At 45.0% G+C, this 22,974-nt stretch overlaps 2 protein-coding genes across 3 annotated transcripts; both read left to right on the top strand.

Annotated features, from left to right (window-relative positions):
- Positions 1 to 878: 878 nt before the first annotated feature.
- On the top strand, positions 879 to 11,501 carry lmbrd2b (LMBR1 domain containing 2b). The gene is made up of 18 exons (XM_037116734.1): positions 879 to 1,143; positions 3,298 to 3,505; positions 3,595 to 3,707; positions 4,068 to 4,166; positions 4,578 to 4,745; positions 4,998 to 5,208; positions 5,282 to 5,356; positions 5,438 to 5,551; positions 5,911 to 6,094; positions 6,531 to 6,712; positions 6,813 to 6,946; positions 7,171 to 7,276; positions 7,360 to 7,457; positions 7,566 to 7,669; positions 7,759 to 7,805; positions 8,124 to 8,238; positions 8,329 to 8,455; positions 8,732 to 11,501. Exons 2-18 carry the CDS (start codon positions 3,332 to 3,334, stop codon positions 8,793 to 8,795), a joined length of 2,115 nt encoding a protein of 704 aa, XP_036972629.1. The 5' UTR covers positions 879 to 1,143; positions 3,298 to 3,331; the 3' UTR covers positions 8,796 to 11,501.
- A 5,087-nt stretch (positions 11,502 to 16,588) lies between these two features.
- Positions 16,589 to 22,001, top strand: LOC119029686. 2 transcript variants are annotated; one of them, XM_037116733.1, is made up of 3 exons: positions 16,589 to 18,555; positions 19,559 to 21,152; positions 21,325 to 22,001. In XM_037116733.1, exons 1-2 carry the CDS (start codon positions 17,540 to 17,542, stop codon positions 21,102 to 21,104), a joined length of 2,562 nt encoding a protein of 853 aa, XP_036972628.1. In that variant the 5' UTR covers positions 16,589 to 17,539; the 3' UTR covers positions 21,105 to 21,152; positions 21,325 to 22,001. The 2 variants fall into 2 exon arrangements, with proteins under 2 accessions (XP_036972628.1, XP_036972627.1); XM_037116732.1 differs by having other exon boundaries at positions 19,559 to 22,001.
- The last annotated feature ends 973 nt before the right edge of the window (positions 22,002 to 22,974 follow it).

Here is a 22,974-nt window from a genome sequence, read left to right as displayed (position 1 = left end):
GAGCCTATCCCAGCTGACTTAGGGCGAAGGCAGGGGACACCCTGGACAGGTCGCCAGTCTATCGCAGGGCTACCTAACTTCCCCTCTGGTAAAAAATAAAGCTATCTATCTATCTATCTATCTATCTATCTATCTATCTATCTATCTATCTATCTATCTATCTATCTATGTCTGTCTGTCTGTCTGTCTGTCTACTAGTTACTTCACAGATTACATGCTGCATCAAAGTAAAAGTTGATCATTTTCCAATAATAAAAAAAAGTTGAACTTCAGATCTGATAGAATACAGTATATACTATATAGATACTGTATGTACAGTATATATACTGTACATACAGTATATATACTGTATTACAGTATATACTGTATGTACAGTATCTATATGTACAGTATATATACTGTATCTATAGTGTATGCACAGTATATCAATGGCTGAAGTGCAAATGCTCCTATCTACAAAATTATCCAGGAAAAGTTGGGAAAAAACCTCCTATCTGCACTTTGCGAGTGTCGGTATTGTTAAAACATAATACAGTAATACAGTCCAAAAACAATGCATTGGGTATCCTTAACAAATAGCATTTTTTTTGTTTTTATTTTTCTTAGTTTTCTCAAAAAAGTGATTTAGTCAGATTGGAGGTTTTGCTCTTCGGCCATCAATTTACAATATATATATATAGATGTAAATATGTGGATCAGCCACATTTACATTTCATACATTAATACATTTAACATCAAGTAATTTGAACAAATATTCTAACTCCATATCTTTATTTACCCCGATGTGACTGTTGGGCTGTAGTTCGTGTTCCGGCCTGCGGGGGCGCTGCGACACCAGGAGAGGCTCAACTGCCTGAAACCTTAAAGGAGAAGAAGAAGCAGGACAACGCCACACACGGTACTGCGCATGCGCTGAGGTTTGCCTGGCTCTGCTCAGGCGGTGTGATCTGACGTCATCGTCGTCTCCTGGTAGAGAACCCGGATGTGAGTGATGCTGCTGAGGTTCGATCAGGAAACTGATGGTTTTCATGGAAAACACCGCGGATTGTTGGAGACAAGACTGAGCGCCTGACTGTCCCCCGGACACCGAGTCCCCCGGACACCGAGTCCCCCGGACACCGTCAGCACGACAGAGTTATCACGGTAAGAGGTGGCACCGCAGTGACGTTTGTGCTGTTATCCAGCTAGCCAACATTAGCCGCTGTCATGTCAACGTAACGCAGCCAGCTGACGGCGCAGGGCTGCTCTCTGGACCCGCGACTGCGTCAGAACCACTGCTTTAATGTTCTGATTCGGTCTGTGACGAGCTGCTGGGCCGTCGGACAGCTTGTCCCCGTGGTTCCGTGGACACGTCCAACAACACAGAAGCAGTTGTTCGGGTTCAGCTCACACATGACGACACATGACCAGTAATGACATTATAAGAGGGAGTGGTGATCAGAGCGGTCCGCTCCGGGTCCCCGCCGTCAGCTCCGACATGAACACGATGACGTTCAGCCACTGATGTGTTTTATAAATGAAGACTCTCTCATGACGTCACGTTTCCTCTCTGTGAGATAACAAGCTCTTAAACACGTGTGACGCATTAACCTGTATTTAAAGTCACCTTGCCAGTCGCCTTATTTGTATGGTGGCGCTAGAGGGACGCCCCAGAGATTTGACAAAGTAACCCAGGTGATGGTGATGTCATCATGATGTCATCAGGGTTATCTCACCTGAAGAGAAAGGTCCAACTGTGGCATCATGTCTGGGACCCTGAGGTCTGCCAGCCAATAGGAAGAGAGCATACGGCAAGCTGTTTTAACATTTAATAGCTAGACTGGATATGTATTGCAGATATCAGTAATCCAATTCTTCCTGGTCAAAAAGAACATTTCAGACATCCACAATTACATTCTTCCTAGAACAAATGACGTCACTTTTGTCATTCATGTGTACATTTCAGATATCTTCAATCCAATTGTCTCTAGTCATAATTTTCATTTCAGACATCCAAAAACACTATCCCAGACATCCAGAATGTCATTTTGAATATCCATAAATACATTGTGACTAATAAAAATGTCATAATGGATTTCCACAATATACATACAGATGTCCACATCTGCATTTTTCCCAGTCATAATACGAATTGTGTGTGGTTCGATTAAATATTAAAACGGCTTGCCATAAGAGCAGGGTCCCCCGACGTGAGGTGTGTTTTTAGTTTAGCATATTTCAAAATGCTAATGTTGATCTTCTCAACACCTCGTCATGTTTCCATCACGTTGTTCGTAGGGCAGAAAACAAGCTGAATAATCTCCTTGAAGTGTGTTAGCTCTGCTAAATGAGCTATAACATATAACTTGTGTTTCAGAAGCTAATATGATGTTAGCCTGTTGGAGGAGCTAACATGTTAGCCTGTTGGAGGAGCTAACATGTTAGCCTGTTGGAGGAGCTAACATGTTAGCCTGTTGGAGGAGTTTATATTGCTGTTAACTTTAAAATCCTGTTGTGAGAGTTACTCAGTTCTGAACCAAACAGACAAACAGATCTGCGGGTCAGAACATCCCTGCAGCGCTACAGAACTTCATTGTAATCATGTTTGTCTGATCTTTGCTCTGACTGGCTGCTGCCTGCAGACACAGAGCTCCCATCCCCCTGTGGAATAAACACAAAGGGCCTTTCATGGTTTACAGGTCAGCCTGCGTCTGCTGGAGAGTCTTTAATCATCGTCAGATAAAGGTTCTGATTATTATGTAGAGCGGCAGTAATTGCATGAAGAGTAGCAGTGTGTTCGCGTCTCATCACATCACTGTGGTATTTTAATGAGTCATGTGCTCGTAGCTCTGAAGATCTTTTTAGTTTTTTCAACACGTCCAGTTACAGCGCAGCTCACCTGCAGCTCACCTGCAGCTCACCTGTAAAACTCAGGCAGAGAAATAAAAAGTGAATTGTACAGTTGTAACATGCGCTCTTCTGATTGGCTGCTGTAAAAGTAAACAAGAAGTCAGGTCAAAGTGCAGTTTTAATTAAATAAAAAAGATGGATTCTGACAGCAGTGTTGAACAGGCTGTATTTGTGAGTGTTCATATAAAAACAGTGAAATGATCCTTTTCCTGCGTTGCTGTTGGTTTATAAACTAAACTCGAAGCTACTTTTAAATATAGTGTCTTTTTTGTCAGAGTGAGAGCAGGAACACTGGGTAACTGCGGGAAACGGTGACATGGTCTGTTTGTAGAGCGTCGGTGTGAACATGGACCGGACCAGGACCAAAAGAACGCAGTGGATCATGAATGTACGTTCCGTGTGTTGCAGGTTCCTGTCCGGTTGCTGAGAGGAGGCCAGCAGGATGAGCGGGGCGGCTCTGGGTATCGAGATCGTGGTGGTCTTCTTCCTGGCTCTGTTCCTGCTGCACCGATATGGAGACTTCAAAAAGCAGCAGCGCATGGTGCTGTTCGGCACGCTGCTGGCCTGGTACCTGTGTTTCCTCATCGTCTTTATTTTACCTCTGGATGTCAGCACGGTCAGTCATGAGCAGAGACATTGGCAGTCTGTACCTCCAGTGACGCTACGACCGCCTGAGCGCTCAGTGTGTTTCCTCTCTCCTTACAGACCATCTACAAGCAGTGTAAGATCGACCACGAGGAGCCCGCCTCGGCCCCCACCCACAGCCCCAATCCATCCAATCACACAACGGCGAACACAACCGTCACACCCTCTAAAAGGTCAGTGCGCAGCGTTTGTCTGGTGGCTGATGCTGCGTCACCCTCACCTGATGTCTGACGGTGTCATTAATCAGACTGTCGGAGCTTAGGAGGCTGTTCAGAGAACAGATGAGTCGACTGAAGCTTCTGTAGATGCGATGTCTTAAAGTCCAGAGTGATTTAGAATCCCTCTGTCGTTCTGTTAGTGTGGAAGATCGATGCTGCTCTGAGTGACCTCGAGTCACCGTGTTCACATTCACATTCACTCACATTTATTCTGCCAGATCTGGACTTTTAATTGGTTCTCTATGTCTCAGCTGTCCTCACTAGTTGATAGAAGCCACAGAATTACAGCTGATAGTTTCTCTCCTCCTGTCGCAGTGTCCTGAAGCCCTGCTACAAGCCCTGGAGCTACATCCCTGATGGTATCATGCCCGTGTTCTGGAGGGTGGTGTACTGGACGTCCCAGTGTCTCACCTGGTCCGTACCCGTCTGATCATGTAGTCTGTTGTAACATACCGACGATGCTGATGCTGAAGGTGTAATCTGTGAGAGATCTGAGCTAACACATGAACAGAGTGAAGAAACAACAGTGTTGATGTTCTGTATCCCCGACACGTCTGCAGACGTTAGCTGCTGTTAGCAGACATTAGCTGCTGTTAGCTGCTGTTAGCAGACATTAGCTGCTGTTAGCTGCTGTTAGCAGACATTAGCTGCTGTTAGCAGACATTAGCTGCTAGCTGTTAGCTGCTGTTAGCAGACATTAGCTGCTTTTAGCTGCTGTTAGCAGACATTAGCTGCTAGCTGTTACCTGCTGTTAGCAGACATTAGCTGCTTTTAGCTGCTGTTAGCAGACATTAGCACGCTGACCTGTCTGACTTGTGTTCTCAGGCTGCTGCTGCCCTTCATGCAGTCGTACGCTCGCTCTGGAGGTTTCTCCATCACCGGGAAGATTAAAACAGCTCTGATAGAGAATGCTATTTATTACGGGACCTACCTGCTCATCTTCGGCTCTCTGCTCATCTACGTGGCCGTTCATCCGGAGTGGCACCTGTCCTGGTAAGTGGACCGGATCAGACATCCTCTGGTTCCCTGAGAGGACTGATCACACAGAAGCGGTCCTCAGTGTCCTCTGATATTGTGAATCTCATGTTACAATCAATGGTGTCAGCAACCCTGAAGCACAGCTGCTGGTTTTATCTTTAACAAATTGATCATCTGCTGCTCCTTAATTTGAAGAGTTACTGACAAAAGTTGACATAAATGTAATGTGTGAAAGTAAAATTGTCACCTGGTCGCCGTGTGCTGCAGGTACGAGCTGCAGACCATCGGGATCACAGCCGCGAACACCTGGGGTCTGTTCCTGCTGGTGCTGCTGCTCGGCTACGGTCTGGTGGAAATCCCTCGGTCCTACTGGAACGCCTCACGACACGGACACTTACTCATCAAGACCTACTTCAAGGCGTCCAAGCTGATGACGGAGAAGGCGGATGCAGAGGAGAACCTGGAGGACGTGATGGAGGTGAGTGTCAGGACGTTTCTGTCACGTGTCAGAAGCTCTTCAGTGTTTTACTGTGAAGTCTGGTTTGTTGCAGGAGGTGAGAAAAGTCAGTGAATCCATCAAGTATAACCATCCGCTGAGGAAGTACATCGACACCATCCTCCGAAAGGTGAGTGGAATATAAGAGCAACAAGTAGCAGGTGATGTTTGGACCTGTAGATCAGAGGTATTGATCGGTTTGTCCCCTCAGTGTCCCGTGGATTACCAAGAGAAGATGGGCAGGAACATGGACGACTACGAGGACTTTGATGACAAACAGAACACCTACCCCAGTGAGAAGAGCCTGGTGAAGCTTCACAAACAGGTGAGAACATGAGGTCAGAGCTCAGGTGACTGACGTGGACCAATGAGCAGCCAGGAGAGCCAGATGACGTCAGACTGTGGGAGGCTCGACGGGTAAAGAGACCAGAGATGTGTTTTGGGCGTTTGGTAAAGAAGCATTGAATGCTAATGAACTACTAGCTGATGATTGGAGGAGAGTGTCGATTAATAACATTTAATCACTGTCGTTTGTGACGTCAGATGTTTGTGTGTCAGTAAAATGTTTCTGATGAGTGTTTTATATCAGACTCTGAAATCTTAATCCAAAATCTCTGAACAGTCGTTGTTGTTCATGAATGACGTGTTCAGTTCTATGTGCCGTCCCGTGTTTCCATGCGTCAGGTGATCTATGCGGTTCAGAGACACAACCGGACTCGGGTCCAGTGGCAGATCCTGCTGCAGCAGGCCATCCACCTGGAGGACGTCGCCAAGAACGAGACCAGTTCGACCCACCAGTTCGTCCACAGCTTCCCGTCGTCTGAGCCGACCGGCTGGTTCAGCAGATACGTGTACACGCCGACTGTAGGTGGGTCAGGTGTTCTGTACCTGTCAGTCACAACTAAAGTCAGTTCTTATAACTTTATAAAACATTAGAGCCGATACTGCACAACAATCAGTCGTCACCTTTGAAATGAATCACCAGCTGTTTTTTTGGGTTAATCAGTCATTTCTGCCGTCGGCTCGTTGAGAGAATCTTCGTCTCCTCGATGACACAAAACTGAAGATGAAACAGTTTATAGATCAAACGACTAATCAGTGAATCAATAGATCAATCAACAGCCTGCAGTGATCAGATAATCAATCCAGCAGCTGATCAACAGGAAACGAATCAGCAGCTGGTTCTGATAAATGTTCTGTTGTTGTTGAAGACATTAGGTGGACCAAATGTTTGGTCCAGTGTTCTGAAGCTCTGCCTCAGTGCCTTTGAGCCTGGCATGATGTTACTATGTGTGTCTGTACAGAGTGGCACTGGGAGTGTCTCCTGAAGCGCTGGTTCTATCGGCTGCTGTCGGTGGTTCTGACCCTGTTCAGTGTGGCCGTGGTCTGGTCCGAGTGCACCTTCTTCAGCACCCGGCCCGTCCTGTCCCTGTTCGCCGTCTTCATCCAGCTGGCTGAGCGAGAGTACAACTACCTGTACATCGAGGTGAGACAGTTACAGTAGTTACGTTACAGTGACGGCAGCGTGGAGGTGTGTTCCGTCCCGGCTGCTCTGACAGGTGTGTGATGTCTCTCGTCTCCACCAGATGGCGTGCTTCATCACCATCTTCTTCCTGTGTACCTGCGTTTACTCCACCGTGTTCCGGATCCGGGTCTTTAACTACTACTACCTGGCCTCCCACCACCAGACCGACGCCTACAGCCTCCAGTTCAGCGGCATGTAAGTGGAACCAGCCGGGTGGTCCGTTTGGACCCTCACACATCCACAGGAAAGAACGTGTTGAAAGATCGAACTCAGGACTCAATAAATCAATACTGGATCATTTTGATATTTCAAACTTGGCTGTTTGTATGAATCCGATGAACCAGCTGCTCGGTGAGGCGCTGATGTTCCGACAGCTCCACAGCTGGAACACGTGACCACTGTGACCTTTGAACCTGCAGGTTGTTCTGCCGCCTGACGCCTCCTCTGTGTCTGAACTTCCTGGGTCTGATCCACATGGACTCTGCCATCTCCCACCAGCAGAAGGAGCAGACCGCCTACACCTCGGTGAGTCCGGACGGCCCAGACTCTGTGTGACCCAGCCGACAGTCTCAGGCGCGTCTGATCTCTGACCCGCTTCTCTCTCACAGATCATGGGATCCATGCGTGTTCTCTCTTTCATCGCTAACGGGTTCTACATCTACTACCCCATGCTGATCGTCATCCTCTGCATCGCCACCTACTTCAGGTGAGCCGAGTGGTGCTGTTGGACCAGTCACACACCTGCATCCTCTCAGACTCTTGGTGTTTATTCAGATGTGCTGGTTGATGTGCTTGTGATAAACTCTCTCCTCAGTTTGGGGACTCGATGCTTGAACCTTCTGGGCTTCCAGCAGTTTGTGGGCGACAGTGAAATGACCTCAGACCTGATTGACGAGGGCAAGGAGCTGATCCGACGAGGTGATGATGTTTTACAGGACAGGATGGCAGCATGCGGCCCGTCAGACTGTGAGAGGTTCTGTTCATCAATCCATTTCTCTTTGTTACAGAGAAAAGAAAGCGGCAAAGGATTGAAGATGGAGAGAACAGACGGAGAGTGAGTGACCCCGAACAGAACATCCAGTTTATCTACACATCACTGAAATCTGCAGTTAAACTTGAACAAAGATAAAGTTCATGTCAGATCGTCAGCTGGTTCTAACTGGACCTGCTGTGAAACACCCAGCAGGACAAAGACCACAGTCTCCACAGGGGGGCGCCAGAGTCACAGGTCCTGCAGGAGGTGACTGAAGTCAGAACCAAATGTGAACACTTGGACAAGAACCATCCAGAACCAAGATCCATAAATCCACTTAGAAATGAGAGAAAAGGTTTGCAGAACTCTTTCCATATGATCACGATCTGTGTGTTGCAGGAGTGGAAGGAGCGTTATGGGAACCCGAGAGACGACTACACGGCGAGGAACAGGAGCAGCCATGAAATGAAGGAGACCAGCTACTCGGACACGGTGGCGCCCAGCAACAACAGACGTGGGTCCACCAGCGGCGCCGCTCACTTCTCTGACACGTGGTTTGTAGAAGAGAAATAAAACTTGACTGTTGTTTTGTTTCGTCCAACAGAAGCGAAGTATTCTCGCTCTGGGAGTCGGCCGGAGAGAGACTGCATCGAGCTGCTGCAGGACGCCGAACCGTTGGATTTCAACGCCGACTCCCTGACAGACGACCCCCTGGAGTCTGAGTCCGGCAGGTAAACACGACTTCCTGTGTGCGTTCTTATGGTTAGAAAATGTTCCTGAGCCTGCAGGCTGCCCGGGTGGATCACAGGTAGTGATGCAGAACCCTGCTTCACCACCGCTCTGTCCAGTGACGGCGGTCTGATCCCGACCATCGTCTTAACAAGTCTGAGTGTGACGCCATCTTTGAGGCGTGTTGTCGTCTCCCGTGTGTGTATCTCACAGTGCAGGTTTCCTCGTCTCGTGTGTGTGGTGACCGTCAGGTGTGTGTTCTGTTTTCCCTCTTGCAGACACGCGGGAGGACGTTACCTGTCCATGTCGTCGTCTCGAAGCCGAATATTCGACGATGTCTGACGGGAGTTAAACTGGAACACACGTGACGACACTGTCTACAGGAAGTGAATGTACCATATGACCTCCATCTCACAGCTCATTGGCTGTCCCCTCATCTCCCAGGATGCATGGTAATAAAAAACAAACAGGTCACACGTCTCTCCATGAACACTGCTGGGCTGCAGCTGATTGGAGGCTCGTTGAAGGATTATTAATGTTACATAAAGCGTTTGCAGTGACGATGACTCCTCCCGTCTGTCCGAGCTGCATGTGGCAGGAGTTTCCCTCTAACTGTCTGAGCATGCTCAGTGTGAGTCTGCAGCACGGCCACACGTCACATCACTGTAACCACAGATTCAATGAAGGCTCATGAGCTTATTTATATGTTTTATTCTTATGTTCATGTTCATGTTGTGCATTTATTTATCTGTTCGTCCTCTTCAGCTGCTCATTCAGTCGGTTCATGGATCAGCTGATCAAAAGAAACTTGATCTGCAGCTTCACAGTGAAAATGAATCTGAAGACGATTAATCCTGACAGTAACCGACGGATTGATCATCTGAATGTTTATAACTGATTTATATCTAATCATGTAATAAAGTCTGATTGATTAGCAGTGATCATACGTATGTAGATCTCATATGGAAACAAACAGAAGCTGAAATCATTTGAACTGAATCACGACTGAATTCTTGATGTGGAGATAAAAATGTCGTCTGAAATTAAAACAACAAAGTTTATTTTTCTCTGAACTGATTAAAGTTCTTGTCAAAATATATTTTCAGTTCATTTTGATGTTCTGACTCAGATTCAGATATAAATCCGAACAGACGAGCGGTTCGTCCTCGTGGTTGTCAGACGTCAGACGATCTTTGACCGTCAGAATCGAATCAGTTTGTTCTTGAGTCCATCAGAACATCTGGTCCGTGAGAGATCTCGCTCACGGATGAGACGGACGATCAACCCAAAGACATGAATTCAAGTAAAAAAATCCTGTGTTACTGTTTGTCGTCCTGCCTGAGCAGCTGGGTTCTCCTGCCTTGCTCGAGGGCACCTTGGTGGTAACGAGGGCGGCAGAGTCACATGTGATGATGTTCACTTTAACACTGATTCTACGTTATGTGAGTTATGTGAAGGTACTTTTTTAAGTTGTTGGATCAGAATTTAACCAACTGGATTTGAAGTTTTTTGGTTCAGACGGATGATTTCATGTTTGCATGTTTCCGTATGAAGTTTTGAGTTGTGATCGATTTATTGAATTATTTGCCTCCACACTTTGAATACAGTGTCACTTTACTTCCTGTGTGTTTGTTCTCATCATGTGATCGTTGTGCTTCAGAACCATCTGAAGCGGGTTCTGCCCTCCATGTTGTGCCATAAATGTGAGAATGTTCCTTTACTGTACAAACATGCCGACATGATTTAAACTCGACATCGCAGCTCATCGTTTCTTCAAAGCTGCAGAGTTTAGAGAACAGCACATCTGGATCGGCTGGTCCAACTGAGCAGAAGTGTCAGAACAAGTTTGTGATACAGGAAGTTTTTATGTTGGAGCTGGTTCTGATCCAGAGCAGCGAGCTTGTTTTAATCACAGACGCTCAACAGAACAACGTAACTGATGAAGGAGATGAAACTTAAGAGTCACAGAGGATAAAATGATTCCACTTCGTCTGTCTTCTGTGTGATGGAGAGATGAGGTCAGGAGGTTCTGGTGGTGACTTGGAGCGGTCCAGGTTTGATTTAAAATGAGTCTGTTAGCTCCGTCGTCACCCCAGAACCAGAAAGCAAATGACGGACAGACTGAAACAGCGGCGAGTGTTTTGTGGAGCAACAAGCGTTTCAGGACAACTGCTGTCGGGCAAACAGGTTTTTTTGGACCGTTGGGGTTCAGGAACAGTGGGCCGTACCAGCTGCGCTACCTGTGTTTCACCTGCACACATTTTCCTCTTTGCTATGATGCATGATGCGTTTTCTCTCAGCTCCTCTTATAGTCCGACGAGATGAAGTCAGAACCGCTCCACATCTCATGTATTCTCCATCAGAAAGTTCTGTAGATATATTTAATGATATTTTAGAGTTTGTAACTTCCTGGAAAATCATTAGACTGTTGATGACTCATCCTGCACTCGGGGGCGTGTCTGTTGATTATTTGTCAAATCAGTGCTTTCTTTATTTTGTAAAAAAGAAGTCAAGTCGCTCGGGACCTGAAAATACCCCAAATTACCTGGACCACCTGCAGACGTGGCGGACCCCGACACTAACAGGGACTGCTGCCTGAAGAGGTAATCACCAGGACGACATGTTGATCGGAGCTTCCTCCGAGGCGCAGCAGGTTAATGTGTTACAAACAGCGGTCTGGCCCTTTAAGTGTGTTTAGCACGTAGCATTAGCTCTGGAGGTGATGAGGTTCCTGCTGGCAGGTTCATGAATATCATCAGGAGAAACTGACCTGAGAACAGCGACTGTTCACCTCGTCTGTCCGTCATCTGTACATATGTAAGATGTATATTTTGTATTTGAACGGTGTGACAGTGACTTTGTGTTCCTGCAGCCTGTCGAGTGTCTCACTGCTGATGTTCTGATTATCTGAATATTTATTGTCCATCATGATCGAGCACGTTGGTCAGACGGACAGAAGACAGAAGTGGATCCGTCTCAGTTACAGTCTGAACAGATGATGATGTGTTTCCTCTGCTGCTGTGTTGTGTCAGTAAAACCATACGAACACTTTGAGTCTCTTTATTGTCTGACAGACGGTTTCACACCTGAACTCTGTTTGACGTGTCAGTGATCTGAAGTCACATCTGCTGCTCAGAACTCAGACGAAGCTTCTGTTCAGTTTGTCTGTGGAATACAGGAAGCGTCAGCTGACAGTGAGATCAGTGACGTCACATCAGATGTGCCGACATCATGAGTAAGAACTATGAAACGCAGCAGCTGCTGTCAGTAAGGGATCAATGAGTTATATATTATATATGTATATATATTTTATTATATATCTATTTATATATTACAGTTATATATATATGAGTGATGTAGCAGCAGCACTGAGCTGCGACCAGCTACAATAAACTCAATACGAGATGAAAGGTGACTTTAAAAAGCTTCACAGTTCTGTGATGGTCAGAAAATCTGCCGCTCATGAATCTTTAATCTTTTATTCTTTTAAACATTTTATTGAACATGCACAAAAAAGACAAATGGACAGGTACACCATCAAAACAATACAAGGTGAAGACAGGAAGCTAAAAACAATAAGATTTGGTGTTAGAATTGGATAACAGACAGACTAACAAACAAGCAAAAACAAACAAATCAATCAAAGGAGTTTCAGGGAAACAGACTCTACAGGCCATATAGAAGCATCTTCAACATGGTTAGAGCTGCACGATATTGGAAAAAACTGACATTGTGATTTTTTGTAACCCTGCGATATATATTGCAATATGAAAAAATACAGGAACTTTCATCAGATGAGCTGAACAGCACCTGTTATACTGCGCTGCTGCTGTGATGTTACCTGTTGTCGTACTGAGCTGTGTGGTACCGACCTAAATGTTACTTCTGTCTGTAGCAACAGATGACGTCACTGTCGACACAGAACTCGTGTTCGGTCAGTATCATCCTGCTTGTAGCTGAAATAATTCCACATAACTGACGCGGCTTTTCTTTTTGGCACCAAGTCTTCGTGTTCGTGATTTTCTCTTGTTGTTGCTCATTTTTCAGTGTTGTTACCAGCGACTCAGCCCATGTGCAGGGCCTGGTCTGCTTCAGCACGCTGAGTAAGAACTAATGTGATTGGTGGATCGCTGCATGCACAGTGTGTGTCAGGTACCCTTGAAACTAGATGAGTTGATTTGCCTCCTACATCACAGGCTCTGATGACCATGACAGATCTATGACAGGTGATGCTGTTCGCCCTCCAGGCCAAACCCATCAGTCCTGGTTTCATCCTCTGGGCTTCAGCAGCTCCCAGAAAGAGTCCCGGGTCCTGTAGAACATGAAGGTCTCGTCCCTCATGGACGTGGAAATGGTTTCAACAGGGACCATGACTGTCACAGTACACAACCACTGATGTTGGCTCGGGGCTTCATCCGAGATAATCAGAGATCAGAACACAGTGCAGCAGAATATGAAAGAGATGTAAAGGCCACTTAAAGATCTTATCAAGCTGCTGAGCAATTTGATCCCGAGCTGCTGGATGTGAGGGAGCCAAATGAAAAACGGAGCTAGAAAAGGATTCACTGTGTGTCCGGCCTCAGGAGTAATAATCTTACATTGTCTCTCACAGGTGGTTGGCTGTTCCACAGGGAGCCAGTCCTCTGGTTTATCATAGTAACACGGTGTGAATGTTCAGTCTGTGGTTGTTTCACTGAGACTGTTTGAACAGAGGAGGACCAGCAGAGTGGAGCACTTACACTCTTTAATGACCGTCTCTGTGTCGGAGGACGAACGTCCAGACGCCTCAGCTGACCTGAGACAGTAACACCAGGTGAGGCAGGTCAGCTTTAGCTCACCTGGGTTTCCTCCATGTCACCACCGGCCCAGCGAGGACCCACCTTTAGTGATGCATAAAGTGCAGAGATGGATCAGATCCTAAAGAAACACCGACACCAGTCGGGCCGGTTCAGCTTTCACTGCAGCGCTCTCAACGTTTCAAAACATTACAAATCTTTCTTGGGAATGAATTCTTATTCTCACCAGCACAACTGCAGCTTTGTGTTCTGTTGTTTCTGCAACAATGACTGTTGTATGAGTTAATCCAGCAGTGAGGTGAGATTCCTTCTGTGATCCTCTGCAGCTCTTCTAACGCCTCGTTCAAACCAAACATTTGCAGCAACCTCAGTTGAAACTGTTGTGACCTGTGAGTAAAATCCTCCAGTTCATCTTCAGACGGAGCTGCAGTCACAAACTGTCTGTGTGTTGGATCAGAAACAGGTTTTTGTGTTGTGCAGACTGTGTGAGTGCTGGTCTGTTGAACAGCAACATGTAAATACTGGTATCTGGAAGGTTTAGGATAAGGAACTGTGATGTTTTTGATGTGGAGAAGGTTCCTGGGAATAGCAGTAGAAGTATGTGGTGCACATGAAGATATGCATGCATGAATCTTTGTACCAACAAGTACACACAAAAATGTTGTCTGTCAGTTTTTAATGTGTCTTTAGTTTGTTTTGTCTCGTCTGTTTGTTTCTTCTTCCTTCTTCAGATGATTATTTCACAGGTGCTGTAAATGTTTTTCTACTCTACTTTATTTTCTCCTTTACAAACTAACTGTTATTATTAAAGTAAATATGAACACAACTATATGTATGTATTTATTTGTTGATGTCTGTTTTTTTTGCTTGTTTCTTTTCTTTTCCAAAAATGGTAAATAAAGAATATAAAACATTTAAAATGCTATCATGCATGCAGAGCTACTGACTTGCTGTCGACTTCATTAAATAAATGAAATAATGACTGAAATGATTTTAAAGAGGCTCAGATTAAACGACTCTCACAGTCAGCAGTCACTTGACAGTGACAGTTTCACATGAATCATTTGATCTCTGCATCTTTCTGTCCTCTGGATTCTCTTGTTGTGTCTTCATCTTCTCCTTCACATATTCCAGCATGTTATCTGCTGTTTGTTTCACTACGAACTGATGCCAAGTCCAGACAAGTTTAAACTCAGAATCTTCAGGTCGAACTTGTTCTTTCTTTTCACTGGAAGTGTCAGTAATCTGGATACATAAAGGAGGAAATGAGCCGTAATCACAATCACTCGGGTGAGAGAGTGCTGGAGGCAAACTATCAGCTGCAGGAGGTTTCTATTTTCATATTGGGATTTCTTTCAACACAAACCTGACAAAGAAACAAGACAGAAGTTCCCTCAGTGCAGAGAGGCGGTGAGTGTTGTGTTTCAAAGAATATAATTATTATTCTATTTTAATTATACTTATTATATTTCAGGCCATTTATTAAATGATAGACATGTAGTTGGATCATGTAGAGAAGTAAAAGATAAATACATGGCCTGATAACATGTTAGCATAATGATAACAGTGATGAGATGATGATAATTACTCTTTCACAGTGAGAAGTCATGGCAGAGAAGAAGACAGCTTCCATTAAAAAGCTGCTTTTAGACACACTTGAGGATTTGGGAGAAGATGAATTCGAGAAGTTCAAATGGTTCCTGCAGGGCGGCGACTTCCTGGGAGGTTTGCCGGTCATCCGAAAGAGTCAGATGGAAAAAGCCAACAGGACAAAGATGGTGGACGTGATCATACAGACCTACAACCAGCAGCCTGAAGAGGTGGTGAAGAAGGTTCTCCAGGAGATCAAGAGGAACGACCTGGTGGAGGAGCTGTTGAGAAGAGCAGAGGCAGGTGAGTACACCTGAGTGAACCTCTTCTAGTGAAGCTGAGCGTCTGACAGCCTCGTCTGTCTTCTGCTTCTGGTGCTGATCAGACGGTGCTGAGGAGCTGATGTGGTGACATCAGAGGCTGAAGAAGGATCTGTGGTTAGTAATGTGACTTTCAGGTTCGATCAGCATCACAGTATCTGACGCTGCGAACACCAGATGAGACATCAACACATATTCAAGATAAAAAGATTCAGAGTGTTTATTGTCGTGTGCACAGTGAAGAAACATGTTCTCAGTTATGAAATTCTTCCTTTGCTGTCCACCAGCAGTGTAATAAAGTCATGTACACATCTGAAATATACAGAATACAAAGTAAAGCACTTTTACACCTGGCACATGTGATACAAAAGAAAAAGCTGCAGCGATAACAATGATGATAAAACCGCTCAAATCTGAAAACTTTGCTGTTATCATGTGCAAAAATGTAAATATGTAAACAGTCGGGACAGTTATGAGGTAGAATAAACTCCTGGCTGCTGATGGCAGTGAAGAAGGAGTTCTGTAGTCTGGTGGTCTTGGACTCAAAGCTTCTGTTACCCGGCCTGAGGGTAGAAGTGAGAACAGTCCCTGCTGGTGGTGGGTGGAGGCTTTAGGATGGAGCAGCTCTCTTGTGGACTCTGATGGTAGATGATCTGCAGAGAGCCCAGTGGAAGTTCTGGCCTCTGGCCAATCGCTTATCTGGACTGTTACATCATCAACATAAGGGCCCATGGAGACTCACCTGTGAGCTCACCTGTGAGCTCACCTGTGAGCAGGACCTGCTGTTGGCTGCAGTGTCGAAGCCCTGCTGGTGTGTTTGTGTTGCACTGAGACACTGAAGCCTCGTGGTGACTGTCAGGGATGAAAATACAAAGAAGTAAAAGTTTGACTTTAATTCTTCATTTGCTCCGTTTGAGTCTGTGTGTCTGAAACTGAAGTCAGATCCACTTGTGCATGTACAGCAGCTGTGACTGTGTGTTTTAAATATCCAGTAAATATATTCTGCTCTGCTGCTGGCAGATGATTCCAGCCTGTTGTGTGAACACGGTCGAGGCTCACTGTGGATAAACTGGTTTGATTCATGGAGTTGATAAGCCAGACAGCACAAACATTTCACAGGAAGGCTTCAGGTCAGGGAGGAGGAGGAGGAGGAGGAGGAGGAGTTTTCGACATCCATCCAGGACTCCCACAGCCTGAACTGGGCGTTGGTTCGTCCTCTGAGGCTCCAGAACAGAGAAGAGTCGTGACTTCTCTGAGCAGCTGTGTTGGTACCGGCCGGCTGCTGATGGAGCAGAGTGCAGCTCTCTCTGGGCCGTGTGGTCTGACCAGGGTTTGGAGGAAGACGGTGCAGTTCTGTTGCAGTAGTCCAAGCAGGACATGACCCATAAATAACAACATAAATATGATTTGTTTGACTTGTTTTCAGGATCAGATGAAGACGTGTGTGACCAGAATCACTCTCCATCTTCAGTTGGACCTCCTCTGAAGTCTCTGACGCTCAAAGCCATTCAAGGTGTTGGGTAAGAAAGTCACCAGCTTTTCTCTGAGTGATGTACAAACTACAGACTTTGTACAAACTGAAATTTGTTTAGTTGCTCAAAAGACCAAAAAAAAATTAACCTTCATCACCAGTGAGGCCACACAATCAACACAAAGCAATTAACCATTTAGAAAAAAAACAATGTGCATCCTGTTCATAATGTGTTCAAAAATTCTTCTCTGCAAAAAACAACAAAAAGATCCAATAAGAGTTCTGTCAAAGTACCCGAGTGACATGTAGATCAGCACCGGAGGATGGGTCGGGGTTCGGGTTGGTACCCAGTCTGAACACACCTTCAGGATGAGGGCTGAGCTGATCAGGAGCTGACTGTTGATTTGAGAATGTGTGAGTGTTCATTGAATTTCTGTTTTTTTCCACAGCATCCCATCAGTCTATAAAGACATCATCACTAAAAGCAGTTCGCTCCGTTCAGGATCTCCGGCTGTCTACCAGCTGAAACACAAGAAGAAGAAGTCTGGAGCTCTGACAAGAATAATTGTTGGTGAGAAAGATCCTGCAAAGACAAACAGAACCATCTTACTTGTTGGTGACACAGGAACAGAAAAATCTACTCTGATCAATGCTTTGGTCAACCACACCGTGGGACTGGGGGAGGAGGACGGCGCCTGCGTTCAGATCGCAAAGGACGAGAGGAAAAGTCAGTCCAAGAGACGCGATGTGATCGTGTACCAGATCTTTGGATATGAAGGTAAAACTCTGCCCTGCTCTCTGACCATCATCGACACTCCTGGATGCGGAGCAGCTGGTGGGATCGAACACGACGCCATCATCAGTCAGAGTTTATATGAGCTGTTCAGCTCAGAAGATGAAATCCATGAGATGAACGCAGTGGGTCTGGTGCTGAAAGCAGCTGAGAATCGAGTGAGTGATCGACTGCGGTGCATCTTTGATTCAGTGTTGTCTGTGTTTGGAAAAGACATGAAGAAGAATACCGTCGCCCTCATCACACACTCCGATGGAAGAACTCCAAAAAACACTCTGAAAGCCCTCAAGGCTGCAAACATAAAGTGTGCCAAAGACAAAAAGAATCAGCCGGTTCACTTCCTGTTTAACTTCCAGGCAGCAGACAAGATGCAGGACACAGAAGAGCTTCAACATGCAGATGCAGCGACAACAGACGGACTGCGTCAGTTCACAGACTTTCTGGAAAAAACTCCACCTCAACAGCTGACGACGACCATGGAGGTCCTGAGTTCACGCTTCCAACTGACAGCCTGCATCAAAAACCTGAAAGAGAGAGCTGAAACCATCCAACTCAAACAGAAGAAGATCCAACAGGCTCAGGAAGCTCTGAAGAAAATCAAGCAAGAGATGAAGAACAGTGGAAATGTTACTGAAGAGAAGGCTGAGGACAACACAGTTAAAGTACCTGTCAGAGGTGGAAACAGGTGGTGGGGGTGTGGCCTGTTTCACACAGAACCTGACGTCTCCACTGCCAGCAGCAGGGAGCGTCCTGCACCTGCTCCCATTACTGTGAAGAGGAAGACAAGCACAGTTAAAAAGACCATAGAAGAAATGAGAGAGAAGTATGGAAGAGGGAAAGGAGACTGTGAGAGCCGTCTGGAGAATCTGGAGAAGGAGATGGAAGAACTTCAGAAGGAGAAAGATCAGATGCTGGATGAATCCTTCCAGCATGTCGCCAACCTGGAGCAGATCGCTCTGAATGTGGATTCACTGTCCACTCATGTCCACTTGGACTTCCTGATTGAGAAGATGAAGGAGAAAGGAGACGCAAAGAAGGTGAAGAAACTGGAGGAGATGAAGAGTCGAGTGAATAAAGGAGTGGTGGGAGCGCTGCGCTACAAACGGACGGCAGCTGCCAGAGCAGCAATGAAGTAAGTGAACATTATTCTGACCTGTTAGTGTGATGAAGTCCAGTCCAACACCAACACAGACAGCAGCAGGCAGCACTGAGTGTAGAATGACTGACTGAGCAGGTGGAGTTAATAATACAGCTTGTCATGACTCCTGTTTGTGTTTGTCTTGGTATTTGGTTTTTGGGTTCTTGTTTATGATTTACGTCCTTGTATCATGTCTTGTGTTGTGTTTTTTCCTTGTCTTGTGTCTCATGTTCTGATTTTTCATGCCCTCATGTGTCCTTTAAGTTCTCCTATGTTCTCCCCTCTGGCTCCCTCTGTCTGTTGTCTTGTTCCCTCCTGGTCTGTTCCTCTGCGCTCCTCCCCCTCATTATCTCACCTGGCTTCCTTCCTCCTCTCTCCTCACCTGTTCCTCGTCATGTCATTAGTGTCTGTGTATTTAGTCTCTGTGTTTCCCCTCACTCCTTGTCTGGTCATTGCTTTCTGTTTGCTGTTTTCTGTCTCTTGTCCATGCTCCTGTTCATGCTCTTGTCCATGTTCTTGTCCCTGCTCCTGCCCCGGTTTGGTATGTTTTGGTTTCAAGATTTTCCTGTTTAAGTTGAACTTTGATTTTTTTCTTTGTACTTTGTCTTGCTGTTTAGTTGCTACTTTGCCTGGTTGTTTCAGTTGTTACTTTGCTTTTTGTCCTGTTTTGTCTGCCTTGGCTTTTTCTTGTTTTCGGCTTTTGCTTTATTAAAGCTCGCTTTTTGTTCCACGTTATCTTTGACTCCCGTGTGTATCTGCATTTGGGTCCTCCTTTCCCTTCCATAGTTTTCCCTTTAACTCTTCCCTGATAGAGCTACATCATAATGAATTACCAGTATTTTAATACAGATTTATATGTTGTAATGAAACTTAAAGTGCTGCCTTTAAAACAGAATGTTTATGTTTATTGTTTCATTACATTATTGAGGTTTACAAGGACGGAAAGCTTGAATCTTTACATGCAATTAAATGTGTACATGATCTTGTTCCTCTGCAGGAAAACCAACGCCTCGTGGAAAAACAAGCACATCGTCTCTAAAAGTGATCTGATCCAGTCAGGATCTCCTGCTGTCTACCAGCTGAGACCAAAGAAAGAGGAGATTGGATCTCTAAGAAGAATGACTCTTGGTGAAAAAGATCTGAACCAGACAAACAGAACCATCTTACTTGTTGGAGAAACAGGAGCAGGAAAATCTACTCTGGTCAACACTCTGGTCAACTACACCATGGGAGTGAAGTGGGAGGATGATGTCTGGTTTCAGATTGTAGAGGAGGAGAAGAGAAACCAATCAGAGAGTCAGACATCAGATGTGTTTGTGTACCAGATCTTTGGATGTGAAGGTAAAACTCTGCCCTACTCTCTGACCATCATCGACACTCCTGGATATGAATATAACAGAGGTACCGAACAAGAAGACGTCATCAGTCAAAGATTATTTGACTTGTTCCGCTCAGATGATGGAGTTCATGAGATTAATGCAGTGGGTCTGGTGCTGAAAGCAACTGAGAATCGACTGGATGATCGACTGATGTACATCTTTGATTCAGTGGTGTCTCTGTTTGGAAAAAACATGGAGCAGAACATCGTCGCCCTCATCACACACTCAGATGGTCTGATGCCTGAAAACTCTCTGAAAGCTCTCAAGGCTGCAAACATTAAATGTGCCAAAGATGAAAATAATCAGCCGGTTCACTTCCTGTTTGATAACTGCCAGAGCGAACAGAAAACACAGAGAAATCAGGACCGTTTGAAAAGCTCATGGGACTTAACATCAGATGAAATGGGTCAGTTCACTGACTTTTTGGACGAAGCTGCTCCTCAGAAGCTGATGACAACTGTTGAAGTGTTGAACACACGAATCAGACTGAAAGCCTGCATCCAAAACCTGCAGGAGAGGATCGAGCTGACGGAGCTGAAACAGAGAGAAATCCAACAGACTCACGATGGTCTGAAGAAACATGAAGAGGAGATGAAGAACAATGAGAACTTCACGTTAGAAATCGATGTGCCCTATAGGGAAAAAGAAAGTTGTAAGAAAGGAGCGACCTGCTGTAAAGTCTGTAAGGAGAACTGCCACGACCCGTGCACACTGGCTCTGAGTCCAAAATGGTGTGATGTCATGAAAAAAGGCGGCTGCATCGTGTGCACCAGGAAGTGTCCTGTGTCAGATCACGAGAAAGAAAAGAAGGTCTACGTGAACAAGACAGTGAAAGTTCAGATGGACCTGAAAGATGTGAGAGAAAAGTATGAACGGAGTAAAGCCAACTGTGAGAAGACAACAAGCCTTCTGGAAACTCTGGAGAAGGAAATGAAAGAAGTGACAGCGGCCAAGTATCAGATGTTGGATGAATCCTTCCATCATGTTGTCAATCTGCAGCAGATCGCTCTGACTGTGGATTCACTGTCCACTCTGGTCCACTTGGACTTCCTGATTGAGAAGATGGAGGAGAAAGGAGACACAGAGAAGATCCAGAAACTGGAGGAGATGAAGAGACGAGTGGATGAAAGAACCAGAGCAGCTGATGAAGAAGCAGATGAGTGAGAGACGACAGCCGTGTAGGAAACAGCTGAACACTGCTGACAACTAAAGGTTGTATAATGTTTTTATAACGTATTTCTGTAACGTGGCTGTAACTCACTACATGAGAGAATTAACATGTAATCACTTGTTTAATGTGTAGTTGGAGACAGCGCCCTCTGTGGTCTGTCACCTGTTTGATCATTTACATTGATCCAGTAATCAATAGTTACTCCACTGTCAGATGAGCAGCAGTGTGAGCTGAGTCATCATGTTCTGGTGCTGAGAACAGTTCTGGACTGAAGACGCCTCCTGCTGGTTAATGTTGGGTACAACAGCTGCTCCTGTATCACAAACTGAACTCAGTCACATCCCACAGCTGCTTCGGTGGGCAAATTGCTGTTATAATCATGTTTCTCTCCAATATAATCAGGCTTCTGCTCACATGTTTCTGCTCCTGCTGGTCTGAATAGATGTGTCTTATATATCCACCATGATATTATAATGTTGAAGTTGTTGTGAAACTAAATAGAAGTAAAGTGATGATAAAGGAGTTCAGCCTGGAGGGGTTAAAGCTCTTCCTGTGTGTTGTGACGGTGTTAATAACAGCAGGATGTTTGTGTGGAGGAGTTTAAGCTGCAGCTGCTGGATGTTTGACACTTTGTCACATTTGGATGAGAGAAGAACAAAGTGTCTTTAGACAAGAACATGTAACGACCAAGTAAAGAAAGGTCGATAACAGCTGGAGTGAAACCATCTGCATCCTGTTGTTGCTGCAGTTAATGTGTGTTATCTCAAAGTGCTGTAAGAACTGAGGAGAGACTGCTTCTCTTCACTCATATCTCTGTGATGATGCTGCTGCTCTGGCTTTAATTACATAATAAAGATTAACTGACAATCTGAATATTGTGTCATCTAGTATTTCAGTGGTAAATCACATCGGCACTAAACAAGAAGAGTTTTTTTTTTTTCAGCATTCACAACATGATTTTGATCTGTATCTAACTGTTGTGATGTGCTGGTCTGTGTGAAGGAAACTGTCAGTTCTGACAGCAGCTATCAGGGCAGTAAGGACTCAGAACTTATCATATCAGTTATTGAACATGTGACTTCAACCTCATGTATGTTGTGACTGGAGTCACATGGATGATCAGCTGTATCAGTGTTCATTGTGCCTGATGTAGATCAAATTAAATAAGTTAATATAAGAGTTTGATTTTGATGCAGCGTCCTCTCAGACTGAAAATCATCACAGTCATCAGTTTTCAGTCTGTTTGAATTCTAATAATCAGTATCGGCCCTGAAGAACCACGTCAGTCGACCTTCTTGTCATCATCAATACTTTTATAATAACTGTCATTAATAAATGTAAATGCATAGTTTATTACATTTTGTTAATAATTTCACTGTTTAGAATCAAACGCTTAATAAAACAAAGTTAAAATCATCAGCTCGACTCTCTGAAGGCTCCAGATGATGTTTATGAACCAACTACACAGTATTTATTAATATCTATAAAGTATCAATACACATCAACTCAGCTTCTCAATGAACTGCTGATAAATCATTTATAAAGCATTTTATTGCTTCTTCACAGTGAAATAAATATGAACTAAAGTTCGATGAACTATAACTTGCCATTTTATTTTATAAATAAGTATTTATTCTATTGATATGATAGAAAGTGTTTGTCCTGTAGGAGGAGCAGCAGGATGACCTCCATCCATCCAGCAGGTGGCGCTGCAGAGCTGATGCTTCAGTGTGCAGTGACGATGTAAACTGAGCAGCATGTGTTTGTTCAGAAGCAGCTGATCATCAGCTGATCATCAGCTGATCATCAGCTGATCATCACAACAACACCTGGTCTGTAAAGTGTAAAAACGTGAAAATTATT

This window comes from Acanthopagrus latus, chromosome 12 (genome assembly GCF_904848185.1).
Source record: "Acanthopagrus latus isolate v.2019 chromosome 12, fAcaLat1.1, whole genome shotgun sequence".
In the NCBI taxonomy this organism is placed as follows: domain Eukaryota; kingdom Metazoa; phylum Chordata; class Actinopteri; order Spariformes; family Sparidae; genus Acanthopagrus; species Acanthopagrus latus.
Note: the sequence above shows the minus strand (reverse complement) of the source record. Positions and strands in the feature narration are given on the sequence as shown.